This window comes from Mirounga angustirostris, unplaced genomic scaffold, assembly GCF_029215605.1.
Source record: "Mirounga angustirostris isolate CCGP_5_RB_7025 unplaced genomic scaffold, mMirAng1.0.hap1 SCAF_1, whole genome shotgun sequence".
Lineage (NCBI taxonomy): Eukaryota > Metazoa > Chordata > Mammalia > Carnivora > Phocidae > Mirounga > Mirounga angustirostris.
Window position 1 is genome coordinate 201,575,106 of NW_026991709.1, and position 17,435 is coordinate 201,592,540.

Genomic DNA, 17,435 nt, shown 5'->3' on the forward strand with positions numbered 1-17,435 from the left:
GGTGGCTGACGCCGCGGCGTAGCTACCTGAACGCCGTGCACGATATACACCTTCTCCGCCTCACTCAGCGCCACGGACGCCATGCTGCCGAGCCGCCCCGCTCGTCGTACGTCATCTTCTCGCGTCGCCCCCGCGCCGACCGCGCCCCCCCGCCCCCGCGCCCGTTCGTCATCAGCCTGCGCGGCGGCCGCTCCTGCAGCCACCGCCGCTGCCGCCACCGCCGGCAGCTCGATGGGCTTCTCCTGCGCGCCGCCCCGTGTCTGGACGAGTCCGGGAAGCCGCGGCGCCTCGTGCCGGGGAGCCATCGCTGCAGCCCGAGGTCGGGTCCCGGGTCGGGGGCTGCAGGGGGAGGCGACGGCGGCGGCGGCGACGGCGGGAGCCCCACCGGGGGCCTGGGACTGGGGAACTGCCTCCGGCTTCACGGTCAGTTGGGTGGGGGAACTGGGGTTGAGTGAAAAGGCTGGGGTGAGGCCAGAGGCGCGGGCCGGGGCCGGGGCCGGAGCTTAGGACTTGCAGGGGGAGAGGCGCGCGTCGCAGTTTGCTCAGAGCTGGAGTTGAAGTAGCAGAGAGAGAGAGAGAGAGAGAGTGTGTGTGTGTGTGTGTGTGTGTGTAAGAGAGAGAGAGATCTGAAAGAGAGACCGACCCCGAGCTAGGGGAGGCGGACGTCATGATTGGCCTGAGGGGCTGTCTCCTTGCTCTCCTCCCCTCTTCCCCCCACCCCCCGCCCTCCGTCCCGCATTTCCCTAGTCCCTAGGGTGGTTGAAAAGAAGAGGCGGTGAAGCCCTCTTTAGTTCGTTCTCGGTGGGAAAGGTCCCGGCCGGGAGTGAGTGCCCACTAATCCCGAGGCGTCCTCACTCCACCCCAAGGATTCCACCTGTGCCCCCTCTCTCTGGGGCTGACCAGACGCTGACCCAGAACCTTGCAGGATCCCCCTTGCCCCAGGTGGTCGCTGGAGCTTTGTCCCAAAGAGAGGAGGGGGCAGAGTCTTGGTAACTGGCGCTGGCGAGGGGCACAGTGCCCAGGGTCCCCAGCCCTTCCCAGCGATGGCTGGAAGCCTCGGCTTGATGGTGTGGTCGCTGGGAGCTATAGACAGCTGGGGGGGGGGGGGGGGGCGGGGAGCCAGCCCTGGCGGTGGCCAAGTGGGAGTAGGGCCTTGGATATCCAGAATGGATACCTGCAAGGTGAATATAGGGTCACTGAAGGAGCCCATTAAGGTGAGGCAAGATAGGGTATGGTACAGATTTTAAAGAGGTCATGTGGGTAAATGGGGGAAAGTTAACCCAAAGTGATTGAAGGAAGGGGATCTGATGACTTTTCCAAATGTCCCTCTTTTAAGAAGCCTCCCCGTTCTCAAAAGTGAAAATACAGTAACCCTTGACAACTTGATCATCTAAAGAATGTATTTCTCAGCCAGTAGCTTCGACACTGTCTCATAGGTAACTATTGAGAGCTTACATGGATGGGCTTTGTGCCAACTTTGGAACACTAAAACAAATAAAACACAACTTCTGCCCAGAGAAACTTCACAGGCAGAGGGAAAGGCTCTAGGGTCAACGTAACCACAGAACATGGTTAAGAACTATGATGATGGGGGCGCCTGGGTGGCTCAGTTGGTTAAGCGACTGCCTTCAGCTCAGGTCATGATCCCAGGGTCCTGGGATCGAGTCCCGCATCGGGCTCCCTGCTCGGCGGGGAGCCTGCTTCTCCCTCTCCCACTCCCCCTGCTTGTGTTCCCTCTCTCGCTGTGTCTCTCTCTGTCAAATAAATAAATAAAATCTTAAAAAAATAAAAATAAAAAAAGAACTATGATGATGGCACCATGAACATAGTGGGATTAGGGAGGTGGGCCAGAGGAGGGTACAGGGAAGAAGTACCTGCCCATATTCTTAAGCTGTAAGCTGCTGAGTTCCAAAATAAGTGATCACTTCCTAGTAGACTGGACATCAGTTGTTTCTTGTCTCCATAGTTCTCTTATAGGTGTACGTACAGGGAAGACATCCTAGAGGGTTGGACTTTGCCCTCTAGGGAAACTGGGAGAGGTGAAGCCGGAAGGCTTTTCTTCCGAATGAAAGCACAGGTGCCCCACCCGTTGTGGTACATAGGACTCTGTGTGGTTGGACACCTGGTTTCTATGTGAGGAGCTTTGTGATGAGATAACAAGGGACTGCTGATGGTAGAAATGATATTTTGTTCTAGAGATTACTCAGAAAGTAGAGACCATGAACATGGAACTTTAGTAGCTAGGATATCTAAGAGGATTGAGGATTTAAAAAGTGGCAGCAAATGGACAGATCAGAAAAGACAGAAGAATTTGGGTTGGATACCATGGAGTCATCTTTATATAAAGATCTTTCAATATGTCTTCGAAAATATAGAACATCTATTTGAACCATTCCCTTGGCAATTGACTAAAGGTTCCTTGCTGGAGAAGAGTTGGCAGTATTTGCTAAATAATATTATGAATGATGTCTGACATGTTAGGCTAAGTAGGTCTGAGAGGTATAAACAGTAAAATGTTTATTTTAAATTCTCTACTAAAACAATGACACCTTCACTAACTGTTATATTTCAGTGCTGCCGGAACATTTTTTATCATGTTTGTTGTGATAATTTTTAAAACTCATAAATTCAGAGTTCTTTTTTGGTTATTAAAGCAAGTCAAAGAATGCGTGTTAGCCAGAAAAATCAAGAAGCCAAGAATAACACCTTAGTCTATAAAACCGGCATGTTTTTCCATCATTGTCAGATTCTTGGGGGGGGGGGAGGGCATATTGTTTTGTAGGTCTGTCCATTCTGAATCTCTGTACTCTGTTAATTTTATTTAACATTAACTTACATTAACATAACATAGTGTTTATTAGGTGCCAAGCACTGTTCTAAAGCACTTTACAATGATTAACTGATTTGGTCCTCACAAGAGCCCTATGAGGCAAGTACTATTACCCTATTTTACAGACTGGGAAACTGAGGTGCAGAGAGGTTGATTGTCTTGATCAGGGTCACAGGTCACATGACTAAAAGTGCCAGAGCTGGGATTTGAGACCAGGCAATCCAACCCCCCCATACTTGCCCTCCTAACCATCCCTTATGCAGTCTCCCCACCAGACTATACTTCATTTGCCAAAGTATTTGGTGAAGGAGGCCTGTGTTTGTTATGGAATTGTTAACTGCCCTGTAGACTGTAGTTAGTTTTTATTCCAAAAGGAGGGAATCTATTCAAGCATAAATTCACATCCCTTGAATCCTTATCCTAAAGGAACGTTGAACGTGGTGCTGAGGGGACGCTCCTATGTCTGTTTCAGCCAACCCTTTTAGATAAGGGGAAAGGTTACATACAGGCCAAGTGGAGCTTAACTCAGAGGAGCTGAGAAGAGCCCTCAACAACAGAGAAGGTTGATGGATCTGGGACTGATGATGGGGCGAGGCATGGAGACCCAGATGCCAACCATGTGCCTTACTCCCAGAATAGACATCTAGAAGCTCTTCAAACAGGAAGTATTTGTTTCCATGCCTGTGAGTGTCTAGGTGTTCTTGTGGACTCAGAGATGGGAAACTGAAAACATACCTGCCTAAAAGGAGTTGAGGATTTACTCTAGCTGGAGAGCCCAGGCACTCGAACTAGCGCATAAACAAGACAATGAAATAAAGTGCCCAATTGAGCCAGTGTGGTAATTAGACGTGAGGCCAACCTATAATAAGGTGCTAATTGTGCAGGCCAGGCATCAAGGGCGAGAGGTAAAGAGCTGCTGCTAGCCAGGCAACAATGACATGAAGTAAATCTGTCCCACCTAACCTTGGTTAATTAAAGCAATAAAACCAGTTACAGAAAAGCTTGGGGCAATGCTGAGTCCATGGTGCTGAAGTTGCAGAGAGCTCTTAAAAGCCCAGCAGGGGAACATCTTCCCAGCCTCAAAGAGAGGTAGCCAAGTGCGAGGCCTTTACCTCTGCATTTTTACAATTAGCCCAGCACTGCAGAAAAGCAAAAGCGAGTGACTATTTTCCCTATAGATCTGTTTCCTTTAAACACTTTCATTTGTCCTGCCTGTGCCTTGTCTGAAGAAACACTCAGTATAAATAACCTGTCAGTCAGGCCAACAGGTCTGTGGCTGTCTTGCTTTTCCAGAAATTACAACTCGTAATTACAGTGGTAGAAAAATTGATAGGACTACGTCGGGTAAAGCTTATTCTCATTTAGAGGAACGGACTTCATGTGTGTTCATTTTGAGAGGGTAGCAGGGTGCTTCTTAGATCTTTAATTAGGGCATGTGTGAACAAACGGGGCGGGGGGGGGGTGGGTGTCACATCTGATTAGCAAATCTGGAGATACTTAAACACACATACACATGCTAATAGCCCCAGAATCCGAATAGAAATGGAGGAGTGAGGTCTGGATATTGACCTTCTGGGCGGGGGAGGGGAGCAAATGCCACGCTGCCTCTAGTTTCTTCCTGTTTTTGCATGTTCTTAATCACTTAGTTTCCTCTTTGGAAGCAGATTTCCAGAGACAAATGGCCAGGTTATTCCTGGCTCTCAACTGTGAAGGTAAGAAGGCTCCAGTTCCCTGTCCCACCTAATTCAGTTATCCGTCCAAGAAATGCCAGGAAATACCAGGAAAACTCCATCTTTTCATAGTCTCCTCCAAACTATAAACCTTTCTGGTATGTAGAAGCTTGGCAATTGAACTCTGGATTTTTCTGGGCTACCTGAGACATGAATTTCTCCTGGTCAGGGTCTGTGGGGACGGAATCCCTTTGGGTGGGATAGATATCTCACCTTAGAAAAATAAGCCTAGTGGGACAGATGCAAATCTGGCCACAGTTCTGTTGCAGTAACTTTTGACTTGGCTATGGCCAAAGCATACGTTTCTAAACCGAGAAACACCAGCAGAAAAATCTAGAAAGACAAGATGATTAGGAAGAAAATGATCTATCAGTGCAAAGACTACTGGTTGTCTATTCTGGTGATCTGGGCTTTGCCAGAGATCCTTTTTTTGTGATTTTTGAGCAGGTCTGTTAACCGTTCTAAACCTCATTTTACCCTAAAATGTGTATCTTTCCCAGATGGTAAAGCTCAGAACCGATCATGGATATACATATATTTAAACGATGTAAAATGGTCCTACTTCACTTTAAAGATTTCTCTCTCACCACTTTGTAATATTTGATGCATTTTGGTAGTGCTTTTTCCACTCTGAAAAAAAAATTAAGTGAATTAACAAAAGGAAATGGTAATTGGTTGAAAAACTGAGCATGCTCAGGAAAATGGCTAACAGTTATTGGTGGATTTATTTCTGTATAGGAACAAAGAACGGGGACAGGAAGTTAAGGGATGCTTTTGGTAAACATATAAAATCCAAGAAATTAACAAAAAAAATATTGCATTTGTTCATGAGAACAGAGGAGTCAGAATCTTAACCCTGCAAGGGATCTTAGCATGCAGCTCAGTCTTCCCTCGTTTTATAGATGAGGCCACTGAGGCCCAGAGAGGGCAGCTGTGTGGCCAGAAATTGGAGGTAGTGAACCGCAGGAGTGCGAGTAGAACTGTGGCCTCCTGACTCCAAGCCCAGTCTGTATTCACTTAGCACTAGCCTCCCTTCTGTCTCCGAAGCCCTCAAGTAAGGAGGCAGGGGCCGTGGACGTGGACAGCCCAATTCCTTGGTCCCAAGCTCTTCCCAAGGCTCCACTCTGGCATGGCACTTAAGGGTGCCTGGGATGAGTGGCATCAGCAGGGATCTAAAGCTAATGGCTTCCCTTCTTGCCTCCCGGTGCCATTGCAGTAACTGGTTCTCTTGCTCTCCCCTCGCTCTTCTCTTAGATCCCTCCAAGGGCCTTCTGCTTTTAGTCCCTAAAAAAGCCAAGCGCTTGCCTGGGTGATGTCACAGTGGCTGCATGTCTGCCCATGGCACAATGTGGGGGCAGGTGCCATTTTCAGCACCCTCAGGTGGGACCCTGCTGGTTGGTCTCTGCCTAGCATGGGCGGGCTCTCTCTCCGAAAAAACAGCGTGCTGGAACTTGGCCCCCCAAGAAGCATTCTCCAACAGAAGCAGATTTTAGAGACTCAGTCCTAGGGTGACTGTCCAAGCTGAAGCTTCACATCCTTCCTGCTTCCTAGGTTAAGGCAGGATCAGTCCTTCCAAATGTTGGCTGGTGTTCAACCAGGGCCCCATCTTAGAGGACAGAATGCTTAAGTTCAGGCCTGTGGCCTGTGAACGCTGCAACGCATGGCCCGTCCAGTAGCACCATCTCCGCATAACCATGTGTGGGCAAGAGCCAAACAGTAAGTAACCCAAGGTCACGGTGGAGGCACCAGCCCACCTTTCCCTTTTGTTTTCTGGTTACGGGGCAAAATTAATGGTGGCAGTGAGGAGTAAAAAGCAGGCTCTGGAATGAGAGCAGGCTGGGGAGTGTACCCTATCTCCACTGCTTCTTTGAAGTATGAACTTAGGCAAATCTCTCCATGCCTCAGTTTCTTCTTCTCAAAAAGGGGATGGGAAAGCCAGGGTCTATATCTATAAGATAGAGCAGATGTGAAGATCAAAGAGGAGACGTGGGCGCACAGCCCAGTGCGTGGCAGGTAATAGACACCCAGGAAGAATCAGGGCCCCACTCTTACATTCAGCATGCCTCCCACTGTGGCAGGAGCCAGGCAGAACGCGCAGCTGAGAAGCTACTCTGCCGGAGGCCAGGGCACCTGATTAGGAAAGGTTCACATACTGTGAGAGTAACACACTCATTGGTAAGCAGTGTTGAAGGTAGCTGGGTTGGTGATACATTGTTGCCCTTGGGAAGATTTTGTTGCTGGGTTGCAGACTTCTGGAAGGAGAGGAGTTCATGCAGGGAGACGGGTGCACAAGCCAGGGGTAAATACCGTCTGCTAAACTGAGGGGGGAAGTTGCCACCTCTCTAACCATTTTATGGAACTTGAGCTCACTCCTTGAGCTTCATTTCTTTACTCATCTAGAGAACAGGCTGGACCAGAGTTTGGAAGAGGTCAGGTAGTCCTTGCAGTCTCTTTCTGAAAGACTGAGTGTTTGAGAGCCAGCGTGTGTAAGGTAGTCTGGGGGGTGTCATGATCCGTTGAAGAGACAGCTGCCAGAAGTCAGTCAAATGGCTCAGAGAAGAAAGAAAAAAAATTTCAGGCTTCCAGGAGCTAGTGGAAGGAATGCCTGTTTTGAGTCCATTTCTTGGGTTTTTCAAAAGAAATCACGAATCTTAGAGATCTAGTCCTTCCCAGTCACTTTAGAGATGAAGCCATCAAAGCGAAGTTGAAGTGACTTTTCCTCAGGTCCATCAACTGTGTGAGGGAGTAGGAAGCAGAAATCATGTTTCCTATTTGGTCATTCCTCCCCTCCCTCTCTGGGAAAAAAAAAGAAAAAGCCATGTGCTGTGCTCAGACTGTGGTCTATGGTGGCAAGCAGAGTTGGTTTTGAGTCCTGGTCTTACCACTCCCTTGCTCTGTATGACCTTGGGAATATTACCCAAGACTTCTGCACCTCACTGGGTTGACGTGTAAGAAGGTCGAGGTGCTGGGTTGTTGTAAGAATTATAATGAGCTGCTTTATCTAAGTCCTCAGTCATCATAGGCATTTGGTTCATGTTGGTGCCCATCTCCATTCCTGGAGACAGCACTGCCTGTTTTGTCTAAAACTTTTAGACAAAGTCTCGAATGGACTTCGATTTCCTCATCTATGAAACGGAAGGAGTTTGGCTAAAATCTAATAGATGGTCTTTAAGGTTTCTTGCAGGTCTAAAATTCTGACCCAGATAGTGATTTTTTTTTTAAACCAGTTCATCTTATGCATGGTCTTGTTTTATTTTATTTTTTTTAATGTTTTATTTATTTATTCATGAGAGAGAGAGGCAGAGGGAGAGGGAGAAGCAGGCTCGCCGCCTAGCAGGGAGCCCGGTGCAGGACTCGATCCCAGGACCCCAGGATCATGACCTGAGCCGAAGGCAGACGCTTAACCATCTGAGTCACCCAGGCGCCCATGGTCTTGTTTTAAAGTCTCATTAATTTTCCTCATTATTATAACGTATCATAAGGTACACCTATAAAAGGGGAAAGGAGAATGTGTTACCCAAACGAGTGTAGTTTCTACTGATTCCCAATGTTTGTGACCTATATTATGGCATCCTCTCTGTGGATGTGATGTAGGAAAGACATTAGGGTTTGAAGCCAACGGCCAAGAGAGAATTCTTGAGACATCTTTGGTGCAAAAAGGTGGTTTTATTAAAGCCCGGGGTGGGACCTGTGGGCAGAAGGCTGCACTGGGGTCATGAGGAGTGGCCCATTGTATACTTTCAAGTTGGGAGGGGTTTAGGCATAGTGTAAACCTCCCAGGTATTTTGGAAACAAGGTTTCCAGGATCCTGAGGGGGCTAGCTATTGTTAGGAAAGGTCATTTATTACTGTTTAGTAGAAACTCAGTCATGAGACCCTTCAGATGTATATCAGTGGGTCATATGCTTGGGGTGATTGTCAACATGTATCTTGGGGGGTAGAGGTAAAGGAAGTTTCCAAAGGAATTTTTATGTTAAAGTAAACTTACAGGATGCTGGGGATTGGGCTAAGATTGCCTTTTGCCCTTAGTATCAACATTGAGGCAGTTGAGTCCCTAGAGGAAGGTCACTCTCCCTGTTTCAAGGACTTGTCAATGGGCCGTAGGTAGTAAGGAAATTTAATAAGTTCTCTTCTGCCTTTGTTTCCCACATCAGGTGTGTATTTTTTTAGTAGATTTAGAAAGTCAGGAGGTGGTGAACTGGCCAGTTGTGGTACGATAGTCCGTTGTGGTAAGTGAGAGAACTGTTAGCGTCCATGACCTGCCCAAATCCCAGACTTTGTTCTGAAATGAAGGCCTACTGTTAGAAGTCTGAGTATGCACACGAATCTGTTTTATAAGAAGGTGGCCAGTTAGGAGGCCAGAAGGCAAATTTAACTTACCGACCCCTATCTGATTTTCTCGGTGAACCTTAATGTCTGTAGGGTTTGGTTTGAGGGTGTGATGTTTTACTTTTTTTTTTTTTTTCAAGCATTTTGTTGAAGGTTGAGTACATCAGAAGACAAGAGACAGGCAGAGCAGGACAGACCCTCCTGCAGAGGGAGGAATCATGTAGACTTGTCGGTAAAGATCTTCTAGAACAGTCCAGGGCGTTCTGCTTGCCTGGACGCCTTCCTTGGCTGGTGGGTTGTGATGCAGATGATAAGGCACCTTTCCTTTGAACTACACCCTTACCTTTAAAAAAAAAAAAAAAGTTTAGTGACTCATTTTTTTTTTTAATGAAATATTTCAAACAGTGATTCATGGTTCATTCTTTTTCTGAGAACCCTCTAAAAATGGGTATAAAATTTATGACCCTTTTAGATCCTTACACAAATTAAGAGAATTGTAGCTCAGATAAATTGGTTTTCTACTTCTTCAGATACCTTCCTAAAGCTTCTAGGGCATGGACCATTTATTTATCTTTGAAGTTGTAGGGCTGGCTTTTGAATGCTTTTAAGTCTATCACTCTGAAATGTGAGAAGTTCTAAAAGAGGCAAACACCACATTTTTGAGACAGTAGGATTTAAGCCATAGGAGGTTATTGATATACTCGTTAAAATGAATTTCAATTGAGAAAAATGATAGAAGTACCAGAAAAGATGCTGCCTTCTTTCAGGGGACCTTTTAGTCCCCTTTTAAGTGATTGTGTAAGGGTAGACTGAGTTCTTTAACTGTAGTAAAAATTAGTTTAGGTGAGAATTCAGTGTTTAGGGCAAGTTCAAGAGGATATCAGACCAGCCCCCCCCCCCAACAGCAATTCAGCATAATACTAGATTTATTAAAATGTTAACTATTCACCTGAAACAAATGCTGACCTATGTTAAAAGCCTCTGATTTAAGGGTTTCTACTACCTTGGTGATATTCATGACGTCAACTAAGGAGTTGATGAAATTGAGTTGATCTATAGATGAACTATATGTTCCTACTACTAGGGACCCAGAAAGTTGAATCCTTAAAAAAAATTTTTTTGGAGTGTTTGGATGACCTTTGTCTCTAAGCCAAGGGAAAATAATTGCACCTGATTTGAGTTTATTCGGCCAGTCTGTGTACAGATATTTCAATGGTTGGGTGTGTTAATGCTACTTTAATCTGAGCAGCCCCCAAAACCTACTTCTGTGCTGTGCATGAATGCATGTGTGGATGTGAGAATGTGAGTGGGTGTGGTGTCTTAGGAAACTAATCTTCACAAAGTACTTTGAGATGCTTGTAAGGATTTTAGATCTAGCTGAACTAATCCGGGACTTCGGGATAGCATCTTATCTCGTGAAAGCCAGGGATGTTGGCAATCTGAGAGGATCTGCAGTTCCTGGGACATTTGCTGGATGGAGAACAGTGGAGTTGTGGGGGCTCTAATACATTCCAGTACAGAACTTGTATGTTTTATGTGATGGTCGTGGCTTTGACCCTTACGCATAAAGCCTGGGCTTTGGGTCAATTTTCTTAGGGCAGGTGATGGATTTATAAGGACTTGCCCACCGTTCAACAAATGATGGGTAACTACAGGCAACTCTTGCCATCACTAATGGTCAACACTTGGCTAGGCATCTAGCCTGGCTAACCTGCTGATGGGCCACAGTGGGATGGGACCTGTGAGCTTGGCCATTAGCACCACCCTTTCAAACCCCTTTGTGTTGCTCAGCCATAGATAGGCAGCATGGAAATTGAGTCATGAGTGCATACCACAGCACCAACCCAGTACCCGAAACCCTGGGGCTTGTAGCGCCCCAGACTGCATTTCACTAAATAGATTTGCGTCTGCTTGTCTGGATTAGTGGGGGGCACACTGTGGTCAGGTATAATGAAGCATGTGAGTTATAGATCTGGAGGCAATTCTGTGGACCAGGTGTAGGGGGATTTTGTTTTTGCTCTTGTTTTAGAAAATGATCACTATCAGTCATTTCTGTTTTTTGCTTCTGAAACTCTAAGAAGGAAGACTAGATGATTTCCTCAGAATTCCCACATTCTCGGATAGCAGAGCTCCCAGAAGGTCATTCTGACACAACACTGCATCTTCCTTATCATCTGATCGCTAGCTCCCGGGAGCTCTAGAACTCCTCTGGTACTGTGAATCCTCCTATGACTTCCTTACCCCCAGGGCTTAGTCCCTTCGCCTTTCTGGGCCTCAGTGTGCTCATCCACCAGGTAGAAGAGTAATGACTTTGGGCATGGATTACTAACATATGGAAAAGCCAGCTCCTCTTAATGCTCTAGAACCGTTGGCCAAAGCAGTACAACATAGATTAGTATAATTAAAATTGCCAAATGATCATTGTTTTAGATCTTTCTTTGGAAACAAAATGGAAGAGGATCAGAAAACCCAGTTCCACCCAACTGCATCTCTGGCCTGTTGCCTCAGTGCCTCCCCGGGCTCGTTGGCATCTGGTGGACTCGGAGACCTCTTGTCTGTCTCATTTTGTCTTGCCTGTTAGTGCCAGAGCGCCCTTACCACAGCGTGACTACGGTCCTTATAGTTTTCCTCAGAGACTGGGGTGCCTCCCCAGTACCTCCAGGGTGAAGTCCCAACTCACCTTGAAGCCCGAGGCCTTGTAAAACATAGCCTACATAACATAATCCTACCTTTAGCGCTTCATTTCCACTTAGCGCCCCCCACCTCCTAGTCCTAGTCCCAACACAGCCCATGTATGCGCACACTTTCGCACACAGCCCCAGACATCCAGCACCCCCAACCTGCGTCACCACTCTCCCTGCCTTTGTCTGAACAGAACGCTTCACCTGGCTCCGTACCCTGCTCAGATCCTCTCCCTTTAGATGCCCGGGCCATGAGAAAGTCTATTTATCTCATTTCTGGGCTTTGTTGTTGTTTGTTTTTTTGGGGGGGACGTACTATTTGCCTCTCCATTGTGCTGTTCATTAGAAACCTGTGTGTTAAGGTCATTGTGGGGTAGGTCTGTCCGATTTCTGCATCCATTCACTCAAGAAATGATTTGAGCACATACTCCTGCCAGATACCAGGCTCTAACGCCGAACAAACTGGGACTTACAGGTTAAGTAGGGCAAAGCAAGTAAGACTAGTCTTAGCAGATCGGGAGCTGGCAGAGGGGAATGGCAGGGCCTGAACTGGGCAGCACACACACATTATTGTCCTCATCATCCCTTGTGTGTGAGCCCCCGCGCAGTTGCTTACATTTAGTGGCTGCTCCAGGAATATGTTTTTGAATTGAACTGAAATGAAGACAGGAGAATTTAGAGAGTCAACAGGGCAAGGGAATGGGATGAAAAGGGGTGGAGTGGGGGGAGGACTGGAGGGGCCGTCCTTCTGAGGGTGTGAGCTGGTGGGCAGGATTAAAGGTCCCCGGACCCACCAGCCTCCTTGTGTGCACACCCCAGAGGCCTGAGCCAACAGTCTGCCCAACGCTCACAAGCAAGGACTCGTGGGCAGTCGGTCATGGGCAAAGAGCCTCTCCTCAACCCCAAGGATTGGAGTTTCCCTAATTCAAAATAGAAAAGGAGAAAAGGTCAACATTTGCCTCTCCTGCTGTGGTCATTAGGGGCAGAATGAAGGGAAAGTGCACAATTTGCTCGAGGTGAGGTTTTCCCCGTATTTCTAAGATTTCCAGTTGACTAATTTAAGGAACAGATCCTTATTGGAAGGCTGCTCCCATTGCTCTTGAGGGGCCTTGGGGTTAAATAAACTCTTCACCGCCATGTGCTTTGATTGGTTTTGAGCAGGATATTTTGAAACGCTAAAGTGTGGGTTGGAATGTGAACTTGAGTTCAGTACTTGGTGTCTGACTCTGCCGAGTGTGCCCTTGGCTGGGTGCTGGCCCAGATCACAGGTTCTCCCTCACCAGTGAGGGGAAAACAGAGCTCCTCTATACACTCTTTGGTCCCACATTGTTTGAGGATGGAACGTTCTGGTTATTTAAAAAAGAGTCACAGTCCACTTACTTCACAGTCCTACTTGGTGCACTCTCCACCGTCTAGGATATGGCCACACCCCTGAAAGGAAGCAGACAGGGCCTCCAGAGGTGGGCCTGGGATCACAGAGCTCTGGCATCATACTCAAGCATTTGGGTAACAAACACACACGGTAAATGGCCACTACATGCCAGGCACTGGGCTGATGAAAAGACAGGGCTTCCAGCCCACAGGAACTGTGTGGTGGGAGAGCATAGCAGGTGTTCCCTAAAGGCCTGTTACCGAAAATGAGTACCCTTCTTTTACAAACAAATAAAACTAAACCGGCTTTAGTTTTATTTGTTTTCCAGCCCACAGCCAATTAGCGGTCATAAATGGAGAATTTGTCAGGGGGGGTGGCAACTATAGGCACAGGAATGACAGTAGCCAGGAATGGAAGAGGAAGACAAAGAACCATACAAAGGAGATGTTGGAATTAGAATTCTAGTAGTCTGCACAGGCCAGTTGGTGTGAGGCCAAGAGCTCAGTGAGTCTCCATGACCCCTGAGGACATCATTCCCTGATACATTCCAGTAATTGATATGCCCAGTAATAACTAAATCATTCCAAAGAAATGGATGGTTATTGTACTTAAGGCAGGAGCAGGTATAGTATATATATATACTTTTTTTTGGTCTGTTTTTTATTTTACTTCCATGTTTTATTTTTTATTTCCACCTTAACCATCCTAATGGTTAAACCGTGTATCTGCTCAGGAACAAGCCACAGTTACTGGGAAATTTACTTACGTGGAAGGGTCTGTTCCTCAGCAAAACCACACATATGCAACATTAGTCAAGTTGTTGCCATGTGTACAATCAAGAATGAGTAATTGACGAGCGAATACAGTCAACTGGTCTGAATATACTATGAGTGTAATGTAATCACTGGAAATACGTATCTACAAGGGAGCATTGTTCTGAAATTTATTTTCAGTGATCATCCATTGCAGAAAACCACACCTTTTATGCTAATTGAAGAACATCTTGATGGAGTACACGGCTTTCAGCGAGATGACCTTCGGGCTGCAGATGACAGGAGGTTTTGCTGCCACAGACATGGGTGGGGCGGGGTGAGTTGTAACCACCCATTTCTGACACACTGAGCTGTTCTGCAGGGAAAGCTGGAGCCAAGACAAATCTCAGTTATCTGGTGGGTAACAACCGCCTCGAACCATGGGTCAGCAAACTTCTGTATAAAGCTAGAGCGTAGGGGCGCCTGGCTGGCTCAGTCAGTGGAGCATGCGACTCTTGATCTCGGGGTCATGAGTTCGAGCCCCACATTGGGTGTAGAGATTACTTAAATATTTTAGAGATTACTAAAATCTTAAAAAAAAAAAAAAAAAAAGCTAGAGAGTAAATAGTTTAGGCTTTAGGCTCACAGGTCATACGGTCTCATGACAACTGCTCAGCGGGGCTATTGTAATGCAAAAGCAGACAGAGACAATACGTCTTTGGCGTGACTGTGGTCTGGTACAACTTTATGGGTTTAGAGCCTGGGTTCCTACAGACCTGTACAGCAGCAGGAAAAACCAAGAGAATGCTTGCCTGTGGGAGTTATCAAAGTGGTGAGCTTTGATCAGCTTTGGACTCATGGGATTTCATGGGATTTCAGCTTTTCATTTGTTGGCTTTTGGTTGAATGGAGCTTAGAGTTTTAGAATCTGCTGGGCCCGGATCCAGTCTGCAAGCTCCTGCTGTCCTTCCATTTAGCGCCTCAGAAGGGTGTCCTTGCATCGTTCATCCCTCTAGGTTGTCGCTGGCGGCACCAATTGCCATTGTCTCGTGGAGAGCACAAGGTTGCTTTATTCGAAGATTCTGGTTGACGGCCTGTGGGGAACCACTGCTTTTACTCTACTTGGGATGGTTATTCCATATGTCACGACTTCCCGACCCTCAGCTCCCAGCACAGTGTACCCAGCATGTGATAGTCACTCTATTTGTTGAGTCGATGTTTCTTTGGACAAGTACATGGTACGCATCAAACTGCCTTTCGGCCACTAATTCTCTGCCATCCTGGGGAGGGGAGGCCCTGGCCTTATTCTTTCATTATTAGCCTCTGCAACTTGCGACTCGAGAATGTCTGTCAATTTGAGTAGCAGTGACTGCCGGCTCAGCTTTCTGGACACGTCCTTACTCGTCAGGACTACAGCATATTCAGTCCAGAGGCTCTTTGTTGGGGAGGAGGGCTGGGGAGCAAGAAGGCCAAAGGGTGAGGAAAGCCCAGCACAACCACTGAAGGTTTGCCCATGCCCCGTAGAGCCCTGGCCTCCAGAAAAACACGCAGAGCCGCGCTCCTTGTGAATGGTTGCCTCCGCTGCCAAGTGCCTGGAGTTCTCAGAAGCCCAAAGATGTCGCTCGCAGTGCTGTAGACAGCTCCGGTGGTCGCTCTGTGGCGCCTCCATCTGGGGCTGGCCTGTGCGGGCGCAGTTGCTGACTGAGAAACCGGCCTGGTGAGCAACAGGCCTCCAGGTGTAAGATAAGGAATCAGAGGAAGGAAATGTGTACTTGCTGCATCTTGTAGCGCGTGCTGTGGACAGATCGACTTTATTATCGATCCTGAGTTACTTCATTGCTGTCTCCAGAGACGCGGGCTGCAGCTGCTAGGAAGAAGGGGCGTGTTGCTCAGCACTTGTTTTGGAAGGAATGGATGTCTTTCCTAGAGAGAATATGCCACGTGTGTGGGGTCCGTGGTATGTGGGCTGCTATAGTCTGCAGCGTTCATCGGGAGCACCTCCAGCTCTCTGGGGCCTCACACCAGCCCTGGGAGGGGGTGCTGGGGCGGGAAGGGGGGTATCTCCACAGGTGAGGACACGAAGGCTCACGAAGCCTCACAGCCAGGTGGTGCGGAAGCATCTTTGGACTCATTGTCCAACATTCTCCACTTGACCCCATCACCTGCAAGGAGGGCAGAACTCAGGGAGTCTCTGATTCCTGGGAAATCAAGTGTTTGGTCCACAGGACTGAAAAACCTAGTTGGTTTCAAGAACCTTCCCTATCCGGGGTTTTTCAGTCCTATGGCCCAAACAGGAGAATGTTGGACAGTGAGTCCAAAGATGTCCTAGGTCACCAGGTCCTTTCCTCCTACTCATCCCTATTAACCCCAGACAGCCTCAATACCAGCCTCTGGGTTTGTCCTTGGCATAGAGGCAGCAGTTCCATGCTAAAGAGAGTTTTCCCAGAGGGCTTGGTGCTCGGTGCCCCGTCTTGTCTTTTAAGTCACAACTGGAACATATCTGTTGACACCATCCTCCTGGTAGATCGATCCCTAGTAAACAAAGAGACCTGAGTTCTAGCCCCACTTCTGAACTGGTGTCCTGTTTGTGCAGCTGCAGCTCCAGCTGACCTTGGGTGAAGCATTTGCCCTTGGAAGGCTCCCTTTGCATATCTGTCATGTGAAGGCTTTGGGCAAGGTGGCCCTATTTCACAAAAGCTAAGTTAACTCTGGGAAGGAAGTAAGGAAGAGAACTTACTTTTCTTTTCTTTTCTTTTTTTTTTTTTTTTAAGTAAACTCTACACCCAGCGTGGGGCTCAAACTCATGACCCCTAGATCAAGAGTCACATGCTCTACCAACTGACCCAGCCAGGTGTCCCAAGCACTCACATTTTATTTTTTATTTTATTTTTTTTTAAAGATTTTTTATTTCTTTATTTGAGAGAGGGAGAGCAAGCTCGAGTTCGGGGGGCAGAGGGGGAGGAAGAAGCAGACTCCCCGCGGAGCAGGGAGCCCGACGCGGGGCTCGACCCCAGGACCCTGGGATCGTGACCTGAGCCAAAGGCAGATGCTTAACCGGCTGAGCCACCCAGGCGCCCCATTACATACTGAGTTTTAAGGTTGTTTTTTTTTTAATTTTATTTATTTGTGTGTGAGAGAGCACAAGCAGGGGGAGCGGCAGGCAGGAGAAGCAGGCTCCCCGCTAAGCAAGGAGGCAGAGGCAGGATTCGGCCTTAGGACCCTGGGATCCCGACCTGAGCCAAAGGCAGATGCTTAACCGGCTGAGCCACCCAGGCATCCCTCATGGCTCACTTTAGAAAGGTAATTTTGTCAAATATCCTTGATAACAAGACACCACCAATTTTCTGGGTCCTTTCTTCTCTCTTCCAGATGCCAGTATGGACAGAATAGCTTATGATGCTTATCCCCACCCACCACTTCCGAGACATTGAGCGGAAGCCAGAGTACCTCCAGCCAGAGAAGTGTGTCCCACCTCCCCACCCCGGTCCTGTGGGAACCATGTGGTTTATCCGTGACGGCTGTGGCATTGCCTGCGCCATTGTCACCTGGTTTCTGGTCCTCTATGCGGAGTTTGTGGTCCTCTTTGTCATGCTGATTCCATCCCGAGACTACGTGTACAGCATCGTCAACGGAGTCGTGTTCAACCTGCTGGCCTTCTTGGCCCTGGCGTCCCATTGCCGGGCCATGCTGACGGACCCCGTGAGTATGTCTGGGCCTGTTTTAACCAGCCCACACTCTCCTCC

General features: G+C 47.7%; 2 protein-coding genes across 11 annotated transcripts in view; one reads left to right on the forward strand and one right to left on the reverse strand.

Moving 5' to 3' along the window:
* The window catches only part of EXOSC7 (exosome component 7), a 36,546-nt gene extending 36,241 nt beyond the window's left edge, over window positions 1-305 (reverse strand). For all 3 annotated transcript variants that reach the window (XR_010413466.1, XM_045862601.2, XM_045862602.2), the window contains exon 1: window positions 27-305. Coding sequence is in view for 2 of the 3 variants with exons in the window: in XM_045862601.2 (XP_045718557.2) it covers window positions 27-305 (279 nt within the window). In the remaining variant the exon portion in view is untranslated. The remainder of the gene's footprint in view (window positions 1-26) is intronic.
* The window catches only part of ZDHHC3 (zinc finger DHHC-type palmitoyltransferase 3), a 55,643-nt gene continuing 38,394 nt past the window's right edge, over window positions 187-17,435 (forward strand). For 4 of the 8 annotated variants that reach the window (XM_045862604.3, XM_064597100.1, XM_064597108.1 and 1 more), the window contains exons 1-2: window positions 283-423; window positions 17,062-17,391. In XM_045862604.3, coding sequence (XP_045718560.1) covers window positions 17,086-17,391 — 306 coding nt within the window. In that variant the 5' untranslated portion in view covers window positions 283-423; window positions 17,062-17,085. Of the gene's footprint in view, window positions 424-13,894; window positions 14,031-14,735; window positions 14,931-17,061; window positions 17,392-17,435 lie in introns of those variants that run through there. The other 4 variants (XM_054504821.2, XM_064597095.1, XM_045862607.3 and 1 more) reach the window with 4 other exon arrangements.